The 15,549-nt window shown below is 31.1% G+C and overlaps 1 protein-coding gene across 5 annotated transcripts in view; it reads right to left on the bottom strand.

The window, feature by feature from the left end:
• Window positions 1-15,549, bottom strand: part of LOC143231916 (semaphorin-2A-like) — a 165,348-nt gene that overhangs the window by 9,323 nt on the left and 140,476 nt on the right. For all 5 annotated transcript variants that reach the window (XM_076466747.1, XM_076466751.1, XM_076466748.1 and 2 more), the window contains 9 exons: window positions 13,628-13,732; window positions 12,072-12,177; window positions 11,028-11,192; window positions 10,049-10,170; window positions 7,391-7,499; window positions 6,636-6,696; window positions 5,191-5,531; window positions 3,449-3,573; window positions 941-1,092 (listed from right to left, as the gene is read on the bottom strand). In XM_076466747.1, coding sequence (XP_076322862.1) covers window positions 941-1,092; window positions 3,449-3,573; window positions 5,191-5,531; window positions 6,636-6,696; window positions 7,391-7,499; window positions 10,049-10,170; window positions 11,028-11,192; window positions 12,072-12,177; window positions 13,628-13,732 — 1,286 coding nt within the window. The remainder of the gene's footprint in view (window positions 1-940; window positions 1,093-3,448; window positions 3,574-5,190; window positions 5,532-6,635; window positions 6,697-7,390; window positions 7,500-10,048; window positions 10,171-11,027; window positions 11,193-12,071; window positions 12,178-13,627; window positions 13,733-15,549) is intronic.

Below are 15,549 nucleotides of genomic sequence, written 5' to 3'. Positions count from 1 at the left end.
AGGGTGTTATTTAACTGAAATAAAATTTTACTATGATAATCTATGAATATATATGGCTTATAGAAATAAACTATGTAGTTTGTCTCCTGTGATATCACATACCTGATGAAACAATTAGATTTGGAAATGTGATAAAATAGTCAGTGGTTTGGTTTGAATTTCGTGTAAAACTACAAGAGGGCTATCTGTGCTAACCATCCCTAATTTAGCAGTGTAAGACTAGAGTGAAGGCAGGTAGTCATCACCACCTACCACCAACTCTTGGGTTATTCTTTTATCAACAGTTAGTGGGATTGACTGTGACATTATAATGCCCCCACAGCTGAAAGGGAGAGCATGTTTGGTGTGATGGGGATTCAAACTTGGAACCCTCGGATTATGAATCGAGTGCCTTATCCACTTGGCCATGCCAGGCCCAAGTAGTCAGTGTAATACAAATATGTGTGTGTATGTGTATACATATATTCTCAGTCCGAGTTGTCACCTTAAAATCACAGTCAGTAATGTCTGTGGTAATAGCTCTCAAACATGTTGATTTAATTTATGCCTTAGAAATTATAAGAACATTTAAAGGTAACACAGTTTAAAACTGCCTGATGAAGGGCTTTTGCCTGAAACATTGAAAACTGATATTAAGTTTTTGTCACAGACATGTATTTTTAGTTATTTTGAATACTTTTTTCGTTATTTCATGTTAAGGTATTAACTCCCACTCTAACAAAGCACTCAAAGTTTAAAGTGTTGGAAGTACTTGGTGACATCATGCAGATTTGAACTTGGGTCTGAAATCTAGAACTTTGTCACAGGACCATCCCATATCCTAAGAGTTTCATATCAGAGAGCTAAGTTAATTAAAGTCATAAGTAAAAGCACACTAGACATATAAACACCTACAAAGTATTTAATCAAGGATGAAGTATGGATATGTCCGAGCACTCACCCTCTCACATAGGATCGACATTCATTGCGTTCCTTGTCCCAGCCACAGTATGGGTCTTGAGCACATTGTAAACAGTTTTCATAGCGACCCCTGCACATTATTAAGTCAAACTGCCGAACAACACTATCTGATGTTACATATAAAGAGTTGTGCTAGAATAAATATATTATAGCAATCAGAAGGAAAGACACCAACAAAAAAAAAATAAACATATAGAACTAAAGAATTATTCTGGATAAACAACACTTTTTCGTTCAACAGAAATTTATATTTTTCTAGCATTTCTAAATTTGCATTGCAACCTTGTATTTATTATTTTCCTGAAAAAAAATCCCTTATATAAGCTATGAAGCTTATATATATATATATATATAAACTTATTATAATAAAGAGTAATATATTGAATGATCATGATATTACTGTCTTCATGGAAAACTTGTTATATCCTCAGTTATGTTTCTCATATTTATAAAGTATTAATTATAAGAATTTTCTGTTGCTTAACTTGAATTACAGATCTATCAGGATACATACAGTACTGTGCAAAAGTGTTAGGACAAAATAAAAAATCATAGGTGAAATATCAAATTGTTATTAATATTCCTATTTATTACAACAGAAACTCAGTGAAAGTGCTTGAGTTCAGCAAACAGTTAATATTTTGTGTGTATTCCTTTTGCTTTAATAACTGCAAACAGTCTTTGTTGCAAGATACTTAATCAAAGTATCCTTCAGAATTTTACTCCAAATGTCTCTAATACACTCTATAAAGTTTCTTTGAAAGTGAATTTTGATTCATCAAGTTTTGGACCTACCAACTCTCTGATCTCCTCAATTGGGTTTAGATCAGGACTCTGTGGGAGCCATTACATTATTTGAATGACTCCAGCAGCTTTTTTCTTAGCTAAATAATTTTTGTATAGGTTGGACGAGTGTTTGGGGTCATTATCTTCTTAGTAGTAGAATCCTTTACCAATAATATGCAAACCACTAGGTATACTGTGGTAGATCAGTATCTGATGGTACTTGAGCTGTCTTGGTCCACTGTTCCATCTATTTCACAAATGTCTCCTCTTACCTCAACAGAAAAACAACTTCAAACTATCATGCCACCTCCCATATGCTTCATGGTAGGTGCTATATATTGTGGTTTCTTTCTTCTGCAGGATGTAAAATCTTCATTTTAAACCAGATATTTCAAACATGGATTCATCCATCCATAACAACCTTTTCCAATCATGAACAGTCTAATTTTTTACTTTTTAGCAAATTTCAATCCCTTGACATTATCTGGAGGTCAAAGTAAAAGCTTTATTTTTTAGCTGCTTCATGTCCAAATATTCCATTCTTGTTGAGACTTCTTGATAGTGTAAATCTGGAAACTTTTCCCTCATTTGGTACACAGTTGTTTATCTCATGCTTGAGATCAGTGGCAGTCTTCCTCCTCTCCTGAAGGCTGCATAAATAAAGATACTTAACACCAGTATCATTGACTTTAGGTGTTCTGCTTCTTCCTTTCCTATTTTCAAATTTACCTGACTCAGTCTCACAATCTAGGGTGTACTTGACAGTGTCTGGGGAACATTTCAAGTTTGTAGCAATTTGTTGAAGAGTCCAATTAGCATTATGTAAAGCTTTTATATGAACCCTATACTCTATTGACCATGTTTTGTTTAGCATGACAACAAAATTCATTATATAGTGTTAAACTGTTTTTATTCAAGTTTATTTGTGGAATGCTAATAAATTGATTTCTTTTAGCATATACCAATACCACATGCTTGCAACTTGCTAGCTTCTTTCTAAATAGTTAAGACACTGCATGGGGGAAGGGGTTATCAGGGCAATTACTTCAGATCCTAAACTTCATCATTATGTTCATTCAAGCAGAACTCTCATGAGTATATGAGAATTCTACAGAATTATAAGTATTCTCATCCTGGTTCATTCAGTTGCCAACAGGTATCATTGAAGCATTACCATAGTGTTGAAATATACATTCTGTAATGGTATGGAAGAATTAGCCTCATAAAGTGGAAGGAATGACAATATACTGTTTTGTCCCAACACTTTTGCACAATATTGTAAATATCATTATTTTAAAGCAAGTGTTAGGAATAACAGAGGGTACTTATTTAATAGGTCATAGTAATTACCTTCTGGAAGAACAAGGTGCAGAATATTTAATATGCCATAATTTGTTTGTATCAAAACAAAAAATATTCAATTTTTTTAAATATATACCAGATGTCCCATACGTTTTTTTTTTTGGTTATTATTAATCTTAAAATTAAGCCTGTCAAGGTTTAAAGGAGAAACATAGTTCAAATATTAAAAGTACCTTAGCATTTACATTAGCATGTTCAAGACTGTGACATAGAATTCCACATCAAAAGAAACTGTAGTGTTTTGTTTACACCAGGAAAATACAGTTATAATACATTTATATAATGCAGTAATGAATTTCTTTTTAGAATTTTTGTTCATATGATTTATACATAAACACACCTTGCTAGATACTTCCATGGCTCTTACTGGTTCTGGCACTGTTGCTTCAAATACATCAATCAAATTTGAGTGTGCTTCTCCAATTCTATCATACCACTCCACTAGCTTGTAAACCAAGCCTTTGGCTGCAAATTTAAACAAAACAAATCATTCAAATAAACTGTGGTTACACTTATTTAATATAACCACTGAAACTTTAAAATAGCAAACATTTTAATTCAATAAAACACAGAATATAGTGTATTATAAAAACTTTGGTGACATATACTCTGATATTCAGTCATTTTTCAAGAAACAACTTACAAGTGAAAATGCTCTGATTAAATCACAAAAATGTTTCTAAATTTTTCATAAATTGCTTTTCAAAATAGTTCATTTCATGTAGATTTCTCAAATGGCATTTTCTTCATGCTTTTATAATATGTCATATAACAAAAGGAGACCTACGAGAAATGTGATATACTTAAACACATTTATGACTTTCATACATCCTTAGATTAAGGAGATTAGGTTCCACATATTCACCACCTGTATTCCAGCCTATGATCCTAAGGAATATATATACAATGCTAAAGTATCAGCCCATAGTTTCAAACTGCGTTTACTATAAACATATAATAATTTCTGCCAATAACTAACAGGAATAGTTTCAGATATGCACATACATTTGTATGGTGTCCATTTGTAGTGAAAAGCTTTATTGAACCAATCCACAGATGTATTAGAAGTTTCAATGAACTGTATGTGATATCTTGATATAGATGTATTTTTAATCTTAACTATCAGTGGATAACCTGCAGTTTAAGCTAGTAGTTAACAGTTTTAATATACAATAATATATAACTTTAACTGGTATTTAACTTAAGCGTGGAACATAATAAAAATCTTTTAACTGTTTCACTTTAATAAGAGAGCTGGAAAATATATCAAGCATTGAATTATATCTCTAGCTTTCAGTTTTTCTCTTAATTCATGCTTGAGAAATATTGAGAAATATATTAAAGTAATATCCAAAAGTATTATGTGAACAAACAAACAGCACATTTTTCCTTTCAAATAATGGAATACCAGAATGAAATATGACATTTTAATGACTGCATGGTTCAGTATTTCATGATAAAATATACTACATTCATGATACATAAAACTCAAAGAGTCGACTGTTCACTAAAGCCGGAGCAGTGAAACAAAGTTCAAAGTCATTAAGTTAATTGCCACTAAAGCTTGCATAAAACACAATGTAATTAAACAAATGAACAATTTCACTGCTCTATATAGGCAGTACAATAAACACCTGAAGTCAATTATAGCAGCAGAAGATCTATTTTAAACAGAACATGGAAGTCAGTTACTCAGTAATCAACACAGAAAATCTACTTTAAACACAACATGAAAGTCAGTTACTCAGTAATCAAAAGCAAATGTATAAACCCAATGTAAATGGTGTTGTAAGTCAACTGTTTCATAGATTCACTGAAAATCATGATAGAAGTATAACTCAAGTGACTTACTAGATACCCTACATGAAGATGATGTAACAGCTGCACCCCTCTATTGAGCTAACTATTTGACTCTCATTAAAAAACATTGTAATATCTCTGGGCATCAAATGCTTAATAGATACAATATAGAAAAATAATAATGGGTGGATCTTCAAATCAACTATTTAGTACATTCAATAGGAGTGCAGTTAACTTCTTGCTAGACTGAGACCCAAATGATACAACAACATCTTTACTTACTACAGCCAGCATAATAGATAAAATATGGAACTCCATCCACTTCTATCTTGTTTACCACTATGCTTGTCAAAATAATATCACGCTTATAAAAAACTGGTCTTCCATTATCATGAGGAACAGCAGAATCCATGAGTGGATGGCCTTGTATGAAAGTCAGTACAGAGTCAGGAAGGGTCTGGGTGTCATTAACACACAGTCCAGGGCGGGGTTCTGGTACTTTACTAGTCAATACAGACAGCCAAGCAGAAGAGGATGTGGCTTGTTCTTTGAACTTTCCATTGAAGACTTCCTGAATAGCCTCCAGACTGAAGGTACAAATGGCTGATCCTATTAGTCCATTCCTGGAATAAGTTGTTATACTGAAGTTTTAATTATTTGAATATCCTGATATCTTATAAGCAGGATAGATTAGGTGTATAAAAAATGGATAGGATACCACAGATTACCTTAAAAAGTTGTATTTTTAAAAGCTAACATTACTTTTTTGTATTTTTATAACACCAGGAATTTCTATACACATACAAATTATTTTACATAAATGAAACTTCAGTTTCAAAAAAGATTTTGAGTTAAATATATTTGAACCTGTACTTTTAACTAAACAGTAATACACCCTTAATTTATTGCAATAAAGAAATTACAAGTGCAAAGAAACGTTTACAAAAACAAATAGACCAAATTTGTCTTAAGGCTCTTAATGTAAGTAATTAATTTGACAAAAAAGTGCTTAAAGTACGAGGTTGAAACATAAGTAATCTCATAAGTGGAGAATAACAAAAATTTAAATTATACAGACATAAACTATGGTAGTGGAGCCAAGATTATTGGCAAGGCTGGGGATTATTATTCCACCAGATAATGAAATCTTTTGAAAAAAAATCTTTCTTATTAAGTCTGTGGATACTTTTTGTAATCCATCAGAAAAAGGGGTAAAGTGTGAAATAAATGGTGCAGTAAATAAAAGGAAGTGAAAAGGAAAAAAAAGAAATGCACTTTTTTATCTATGTGGTTTCTTTTCTTTAACAGACATATACATGGAAGTGTTATGTCCTTCAAAGTTGTGTACAAAATACCACAGGGTTGGGTTCTTTAGTGGTAAAGAAGTGTATTGTTACAAGCTGTGATAAAAACACTCTGTAAACATTTAGAATAAAAATTTACAAAAATAGAAACATATGTTCTGAGTAAAATAAATATAATTTGAGTTTTTGGAGTTGCCGCTGTTTGTAAATAAACACAATGGGTTATTTGTGCTCTTCCCACCATGGTTATTGAAACCTGAATTCTGACATCTTAAGTCCACAAGCATATTGCTTTGATATTGGGGGTCATCTTTTGAGTATCCAATAAAATGTATTTTCTGACTGCAGCTCTTCATGAAAATTAAAAGTAAAATTAAACAAAGCTAGAAATAGGTTTAATAAATTTATCTTTGTCAAACTTACATAGATGTTGTGAAGACAGCATAGAATCTACTGTCATCATCTGGTACTTTGTAAATCCCTTCTGCAAGAAAATCCAGTTTATTAATCAAAATAACAACAGTTGACAACTGATAAGCATTAGCAATATAAAAAACACACTAAAATGACATTTAAATAGTAAAGTTAATTACCAATGGATCTATTATTCAGCATAATTTTATTTTCAATTCACACTGCTAATTCTTGTTTGTTTTTCGTTTTAGAATTTCACACAAAGCTACTCGAGGGCTATCTCCACTAGCCGTCCCTAATTTAGCAGTGTAAGACTACAGGGAAGGCAGCTAGTCTTCACCACCCATAGTCGACTCTTGGACTACTCTTCTACCAACGAATAGTGGGACTGACCGTCACATTATAATGACCCCACGGCTGAAAGGGCGAGCATGTTTGGTGCGAGGGGCTTTCAAACCTGCAACCCTCACATTACGAGTCAAACGCTTTAACCCACCTGGTCATGGCGGACCGACACTGCTAAGTCAAATTTTTGTTATGAAAATTTTTAGGATACTTGAGTGGTCATTGGACCCCCTGGCTGTACCCTAAATAGTGTCATGTAAATCTAGCAACTATTGACTGTCCTGTTTAATAATTAAATTTACATAATTCAATAAATGAGTTTTGTAAGCTTCTTACAACCTGTCTTTAGATAGCTTATTAAACAAGACTGATAACTTATTTAATGCACTTTTGAAACCTATACAAATTAACATACTTACGTATTTCATTGAAGTAAAAAGGAAATTCTCCTGGTATTGAACAGTTCAAACGAGCTTTCAGAAATGATGCCCAATTATTATTCAGAATGTTTTTCCCACCAGTATCTCGCTGAAAGGAATAACAATGAAATGTATGAAAGGTAATGAATTATATACATAAGAATACTTTCTTCCAACAGTTGAGTCACAGCTTATGTTTGTTTTTGAATTTTGCACTAAGCTACTTGAGGGCTATCTGGGCTAGCCATCCCTAATTTAGCAGTGTAAGACTAGAGGGATGGCAGCTAGTCATCACCACCTACCGCCAACTCTTGGGCTACTCTTTTACCAATGAATAGTGGGATTGACTGTCACATTATAATGCCCCCATGGCTGAAAAGGCGAGCATATTTGGTGTGACGAGGATTCAAACCCACGACCCTCAGATTACGAGTCGAACGTCTTGACCCACCTGACCGTGCCGGGCCTCACAGCTTATGAAAATTTTGTATATAACGTTTTCTACCTCATATCCATTTGCATATATTCATCTATGAACATTTAAAAACTGAGCTTAGTGTGAGAAGACAAGTTATTGTAAAGTCACTATGCTTGAATTTCTCCAGTTCAAACTTAATTAATTTGTTAACACACTGGACAGAATTCTGCAATTTCTTGTTTTAATACTATCATGAACCGCAAACAGCCACGACATTTGAGAAATTTTATCTGTGAATGCAGACAGATGCTAATAACTTCATAATAGGAGCTGAAAACACAACAAAGTCAAGAGGAAATGTACAATTCAGCTCAAAATTTGAGATATGTAGAAAAATAGTATTTCTCATCTATTTTTTATCTCCTTCAAGTGAATAGCAAATAAACTTTTCATTCAGTAGCAGAACTTGACAGTTAAACTCAATGAAGAGACAAAACAATTATATAAAAAGAACTATTTACATATGGATCATAATATTTTGGAAGTTACAGTTTAAATGCTGAAAGCCAGCAAAGTATTGGAAAACTAATAAGCCTAAAAATGTTACAAAAAATAAGTTCACTGTAAATATTTAAGTCTGCAATATGTAATACTGGATTTCAGCTTTACTTTTTTATTGAATAATAAAGAAGTTAGGTAATATAATTAAGATAACTATCTTTCAGAAAAAAAAAAATTTAAACAATGTAGCAAGAAATGTCTCTCTCTCTTGGGACTACATGAACTAAAAATATAATTTTATTTCAGTTATGTGAATAAAAATATTTATACACTAAAACAAAGTAAACAAATGGCTAAATAGAGATTTTCACAAGAATTTCACATATGTACTACTTCACATGTATGTAAAGATACCAAAAGTGAGGTCATCTTTAAAGGTATATACATTAACAGTACAATTAGTTTTGGAGTATTTCTATATATATAATCAACCCTTCTATTAATTTTCCTGAAAATGAAACATCTCTAATGAAAAAAATAAATAAATTCAAATAGGTACTTTGATCTGTTAATGCAACCTATATCCATTACTCACTCTTAGCATACCACATAATATGTTTATGTTTAGAATTACAATGCAAGTACATTAATAAATACATTTATTTGCAGTATTTAAAATCCTACAAAAGGTTTAAGATGAGTAATAAGGATGATGTGGTAGGGAAAATAATCTTCTGTCTTCACAAATCACACTCAGTGCTTTCCTTATGTAGAAATTAATTGGCCATAAAGGATAAATAATTCTTTAATTGAAAATTACAACATTTCTCATTTTTCTTACTAAAAAAAATATTCTAATTATTCTTTCCAATGGTAGGATCCTGTTTCCTGAATGTGTGTGAATGCTATAAATTAAATTTCTTAGATAGATTTAGTATCTTTAAAGGACTATCTAACTATCATTAAGTGAATTTAGATTTAAAGTACCAGCAGACAGAACGTTTGAAAGAGGGATTAAAATGTGTGAGGTCAAAAGCCAACACATATTGTGCAAAACACAAACAGAATGCAAAGCATAGTAATGCTATGGAATTCTGAGAGCACGAGACTATTTGAGCCAAGAAATGCTAATGATTCATCAGAAGAATGTAGATTATGTAGGAAATGGTAAGTACGATAAGCAGCTGCACAATAACTATATCAACATAAGTTTTTTACATCACAAAAATAGAGAGTTTGGTATGAAGGTAAAGGTAAAAGTGAAGGTTTACCACATGGCTAGAAAAGTTTTCATCTGGTTTCAACTAAATTTGCCACAAAAATCGAGTGTCCCCCAAGAACTATTTGATTTAACTTTGAGTAAGTGCATGTCAAAGGTCAAGTTCACACTGAATGTCAACTATTTTCATTACTATAATAGAAAATTGAATTTTTGAAACTAGCCAAACACACAAACAAATTGGGATAGAAAGAGGACCTCAGCACTTAGACCTATATTTTTGAAAGTGAGAAATTCATTGATGCATAATTTAAAATGGTTGTTGCAAATGTCAAAGAAAAAATTGTGGAGTCAAGGTTGCATTTTTTGAGTATTTTTATAGTTAACAGTAGAAATAGTTGTTACTCTCTCTAGATATATCTTGTATGTAGTAAATAGTTGGATAATTATTATGTTTCTTGTATGTTTACAAAGATCTTGTGAATTTCAACATCAAGTAGAAAAGTTTAAGAGGACTTACCTTGCACACTCTTGCAACACGTGAAAAAATGTTCTTCCCACAATTGATGTATTCAATAGCATTTTCTCGGAAGAAGAAATAAACATAGTCTCCTATGTCATACGAGCCAACAAACTGTGGTTCTAAAAATACCAAACACAAAACTTTAGCTACTCAAAAGACCAGAATAAAAGTATTAATTATTAATTAATTATTTTTGTAACTAGAACTAAACTAAACAATGTCATGCAGAAACATCTTAATTATTTAATAGGAACTCATTTCATTTGCTTATACTCAGAGTTTAATTACACATATGTACTTTGCTATGTGAGTGAAAATATAATTATTCATAGTGATAAATTCTCAAAGCACACATCCAAATTCTGTAAGAAAAGCACATATACCAAATTAAGAAAAAATAATGTAACAGAAAAGGCACCAGGTAAACTTAAAAAAAGAGAGAGAAAATTATTAAACGTGTTGTTGTTGTTTTTGGAATTTTGCTAAAAGCTACATGAGGGTGATCTGCGCTAGCCATCCCTAATTTAGCAGTGTAAGACTAGAGGGAAGGCAGCTAGTCATCACCATCCACCACCAACTCTTGGGCTACTCTTTTACCAACGAATAGTGGGATTGACCATCACATTATAATGCCCCCATGGCTAAGAGGGAGAGCACGTTTGGTGTGATTGGGATTTGAATCCACAACCCTTGGATTAAGAGTCGAGTGCCTTAACCACCTGGCCACGCTGGGCCATTAAACGTGTTAGAACTCAATAAAAAACCTTACATCTTTCACCAATAAGGCTTTCTTTAAGAAAAATCAAAAACGTCTTTTCCCAAACACAAAGACAACAAAAATACAAAATAAACCAATCACTGATGAATCTTTTAGTGATGATTGATAAAAATATTATTATATTTAACTCACCAAAAGCAGTGTTCATAACACAAGCTGATATCTATTGTTTAGGGATTGTACTTTAGATATACTTACTGTCAAGCCATTTGGAATCATATTTGATAGTTCTCTTGTAACGATGAACCTTTCTGCCTGTTACTAAATCATAAAGATCAGTTCGGAAAATAACAGTGTCAGCTCTACTAAATTCAGCTACAGTACCACTGTAAAGTCCAGGGAAGCTTCCTGGGTTTCCTTGTTCTATTCAAACAAATAAATATATTCCAATACTTCTGGCAGATTCTTAAAAATCAAGGACCTTAATTAACTTTTAGCTTTTAATTTTCCCCTCATGATCAAAAAGTTCCATTCAATTTAAAACTACAAACCTCATTTGTTAAATAATATAAAAAAACAGGTCCACGCATTCAGTGTACTACACCTTAAAGGCATGTTGGCAAATATATGTAATTATATATATGTTTCAAGTGTACAATGAATGAATAATAAGTAATATGGAAAACTTACACTGAACATAAATAAATGGTGCATTAAATATGAGCTAATAATCTAAAAATTAATGCACAGCATTAAATATTCTTCAAGTAAAATAAATTTTTAATCATCACAAGTACATAAGATTTTGACAATCTTAGGCTTGGTACTCCTTAAATGACAAAATAATTTTTAATGTATTCTTTCTTTGAATATTAATCTTAAATCACAGGAATACATCTACAACTAAAACATTTACTTTTGGATAAATTATTATTATAAGTAAAAAGTACAGTTGTATAACACAAGTAGCTTATGTGTTAATCCATTCTCTTAGAATCATAAAGATAAAATACTAACCAACATCATTAGAATAAAAAGAACGTTTTAATCCAAAGTTAAAAAAAAACAGGGTTTAATTTTCTCTTACCAAAGTACTTTAAATGAGATATATATTCAAGGCTAATATATATGAACTATGTAATTGTCTTTGTTTTGTTTTGTTTTTAAATTTCTAGATTAAACTAATCTATCAAATATAACATCATAAAAAGTGCATATATTAATGCACAACACTAAAAACTCAGAATTTCAAAATAATCTATGACTAGAAACATAACCAAGAAATTAACACATTTTACTTACCAACCCAAACAGCAGTTGCGTTGTCATTTGGATCAAAAGGACATTTTGCAATTCCATTTCCAATACCTGGGAAAACCTGATGATTCCACAGATGAGTAAGATTTGTCTGGAACAAAGTGAAACGTGCTCAGAGTAATTTTTTGTATAGAATACAAATAATAAATGTTACAAAAAACATCCTTTTATATATATTTACATTTTATGCATTTTAACTACATCTAGGTAAAACTTAAAATCACCTAATGTAGTTTAAGTGCTACAATTAGTAAAAGTGTTTGAGAATGTAAAGAACCACTGAAAGAGATTTACTAAGTTTCCATTAAGACAACAGTACAAAGTGTGAAAACGATGTTGTTTGTGTTTTTTTACCATAATAAAAACTAAACTTAAGCATTAATACTTTAGTAAACAAGTAACCAAAACTGGAATATGTGTGACAAAGTACAAAATTAAGGTGATGGATTAAAATTCACTTTACAAACTTTTTCTTTATATATGCAAAAACGGCTCGTTTGGGTTGACAAAATATTTTACATAGAAGAGCGAAAAACGTTTCGACCTTCTTCGGTCATCGTCAGGTTCTGACGATTAAATTCTGAAATTTAATGAATTTCATTGGTCAAAAAGAATGTTGGGGAGTGCTGGAGAAAATTCAGACATGTTATACTGGTGTTTCACTTTTCAAACAAAATCGATTCTACAACATTAGCTGGAGCAAACAGTTAAGAGTTTTGTGCTCTTTAAGTACAGTATAGGAGTAACATAAATCATCCAAGCTGGCTGAACTTCGTGAGATATTAGGAGGACTAAGGCTTAAAATATTGTTAATGGGAGTGTATTCAGTATATGAAAATTTTAATCTATATATTCAGTTAGGTATATTGAGTTGTCAGGTAGATGTTTAGTTTTACTTTAAGTACATAACAAGCTTTTCTGGGTAGATGTTAATACCAATTCCCCCAAAAAGTATAATCATCTTAAATATGGGGTTTTTCTGTTCATGATGGTATGCTAATGAGTATGGTTTAATAATTTTATTTTAAATATTAAGAGTAATCCAATATCATTATTGTTTTTCAACTCAGCCTGTAATTTTAAATGTTATAAAGACAGAACTCTCTTTCTGGGTAACAAAATGTTAATAATTCAGTAATTTCCTATTACTTTAATACAATATATGACTTAACAAATCATATATATGCAGATAATTCTATCCGATACCTTTTATATCAGATGTAAGAAAAATTAATAAAAATTATTGATCAAAACTATGCAAGAATCTTTACTAAATATATATGAGCAACAGGAAAAAAATTATAATATAGTAAAATTTCAACAACATTAGTGTCAAAATTCGTCGTTAATGTCTGAGAAGTCTTCTGTACTAATATATTCATAGAAATATCAAGATTTATTTCCTTTTCACATTTTTTAATTTGTGCAAGAATCAGTATCTATGTTAAGAAAATAATATACTGTTTAGGGTAAGTTTATATTAAGTAACGACCTACAATATGAAGCATCTACTGAAAAAACGTGTCAAAAAAAAATCTTACATGGACAACCCAGTCCATAGGGTTGTGAGCATTTGTTCCACATATATACAGCTTGCCTCCTTCAACAGGTTGGATCACTCTAACATGATTTCTACAGTCGTAATACTGGAACAACAATTTTTATTATGAAATATAAAATAGCTCAAAATATTTAATTTCCATATTTCTTCAAATTATGATAGAAATTTGATATTTCTAATGTCTTGTGATATTATGATTATCTGTGTGAAAAACAAATAATGATACAAAATAAACAAAGGAAATAGATTAATATTTGACAAGCAAGGTGAATGAATAGTGTATTTTACTCATTAGAAGCTGGCACTTTTTTAAGGGAAGCAGAATTTTGATCAGTAGAGAATTAGCTACAAAATATTTAATCATTATTGAATATATCTTCAAGAAATGTTTTAACTTAAGAGAGTTTACAACAAATATCAGATTAATATATAAGAAAAAACATATGGAAATAAACATATTTTGCAATATATCTAAAACCCTAAGAGACACCAAGAAACTACTTATTAACCAAGTTTATTAATAGTGTTTTAAATATTAGCTTTGTTTGTTTTTTGTATTTTGTGCAAAGCTGCATGAGGGTCATCTGCACTAGTCAAACCTAATTTAGTAGTGAAAGACAAGAGAGAAGGCAGCTAGTCATCACCATCCACTTCCAATTCTTGGGCTACTCTTTGACAAACAAGTACTGGGATTAACTGTCACATTATAATGCCCATAAGGCTGAAAGGGTGAGCGTTTTTCGAACTCGAGGCCCTCAGACTGCAAATCAGTTGCCCTAACCACATGGTCATGCCATGCAAAACATTAACATTTGTAAAGTTGGTTAAAAATACAATTTTCTCTTTTCTTTTTATTAAATGTTTCTGATAATTCTTAAAGCTCTTCAGATTTACTTGATTATTAAAATTCCTCTTTTTAAGTATTCACTTTTTCTTTTTACATCTTCCTTTATCTACTGGTTCTGCATCATTAGTTTTCCATTTAAAGTGATAACTATTATTTACAAGTCCGTATAACTTTGGTCTCTAGGTTCTGAAATACATTTTATTGATGTAAAATAAGCCATAGCCTATGAGCTGATCTTGCTTTGAAACCATTAGTCAAAGCATTTAAAGAAAGTCTGTTTTGTTAACTATGTATGATATGAATCAACTGTTTAATGTATGCCAGTGTACTGTTACAAACAGTAGTATCATAATGATAGTTCTCCACTCTACTTGCTTTGACTGCCAATTATTATCCATCCTTCTGCTGTATGCTGGTAAACCATTTATGAATCTGGAAGAATGAGACCCAGCTAGGAGTTAAGAATCAGTAACTCCTGAAGCAAAAGCATTTTCCCCAAACTTAATCTATAAGATTGAAACATCAGAATCTGAAAGCTATATGAATTCCATTAGTTTGAGAACACAGTTCCATTTACTACACACGTCAGCATTACAGTGCATTCATTACACTCTAAATTGATAGAAGAATTCCTAATAGTAACTCAGAGTTTAGGAGGAATGCTAATAATACATAAAACAATTAATGTTAATCTTCATTTGTCAGTTAAGAACTGTTGTTCAATGTGAACTGTCTGGATCAAAGATCATCCACTCTATTAGCTTCTACAGATTTAAAAAATATTCCTTGATGACATATTAATGTTATTCTAGCAAACGTACTGTTCTATGCTGATAAAAGTAAATTACAAATAATTTCAAAACACTGATTAAATTAGAAAACCATAATTATTAAATATTAGTTTATTAATAAAACAAACGAAAGCAAAAGTTCTTGGAATGAAGAAATAAATAAAGAATTTTAATATTTTTGAAAAGCATTCAATATTTCCAGTTTGTCAAAAAATTTAGTTAATGTTATTCTGTCAAGAAAAGGTCATAATTTTCAAAAGACTA

This window comes from Tachypleus tridentatus, chromosome 11 (assembly GCF_004210375.1).
Source record: "Tachypleus tridentatus isolate NWPU-2018 chromosome 11, ASM421037v1, whole genome shotgun sequence".
Taxonomy (NCBI): domain Eukaryota; kingdom Metazoa; phylum Arthropoda; class Merostomata; order Xiphosura; family Limulidae; genus Tachypleus; species Tachypleus tridentatus.
The sequence above is the reverse complement of the archived record's forward strand: the minus strand, read 5'-3'. Positions and strand labels throughout refer to the sequence as shown.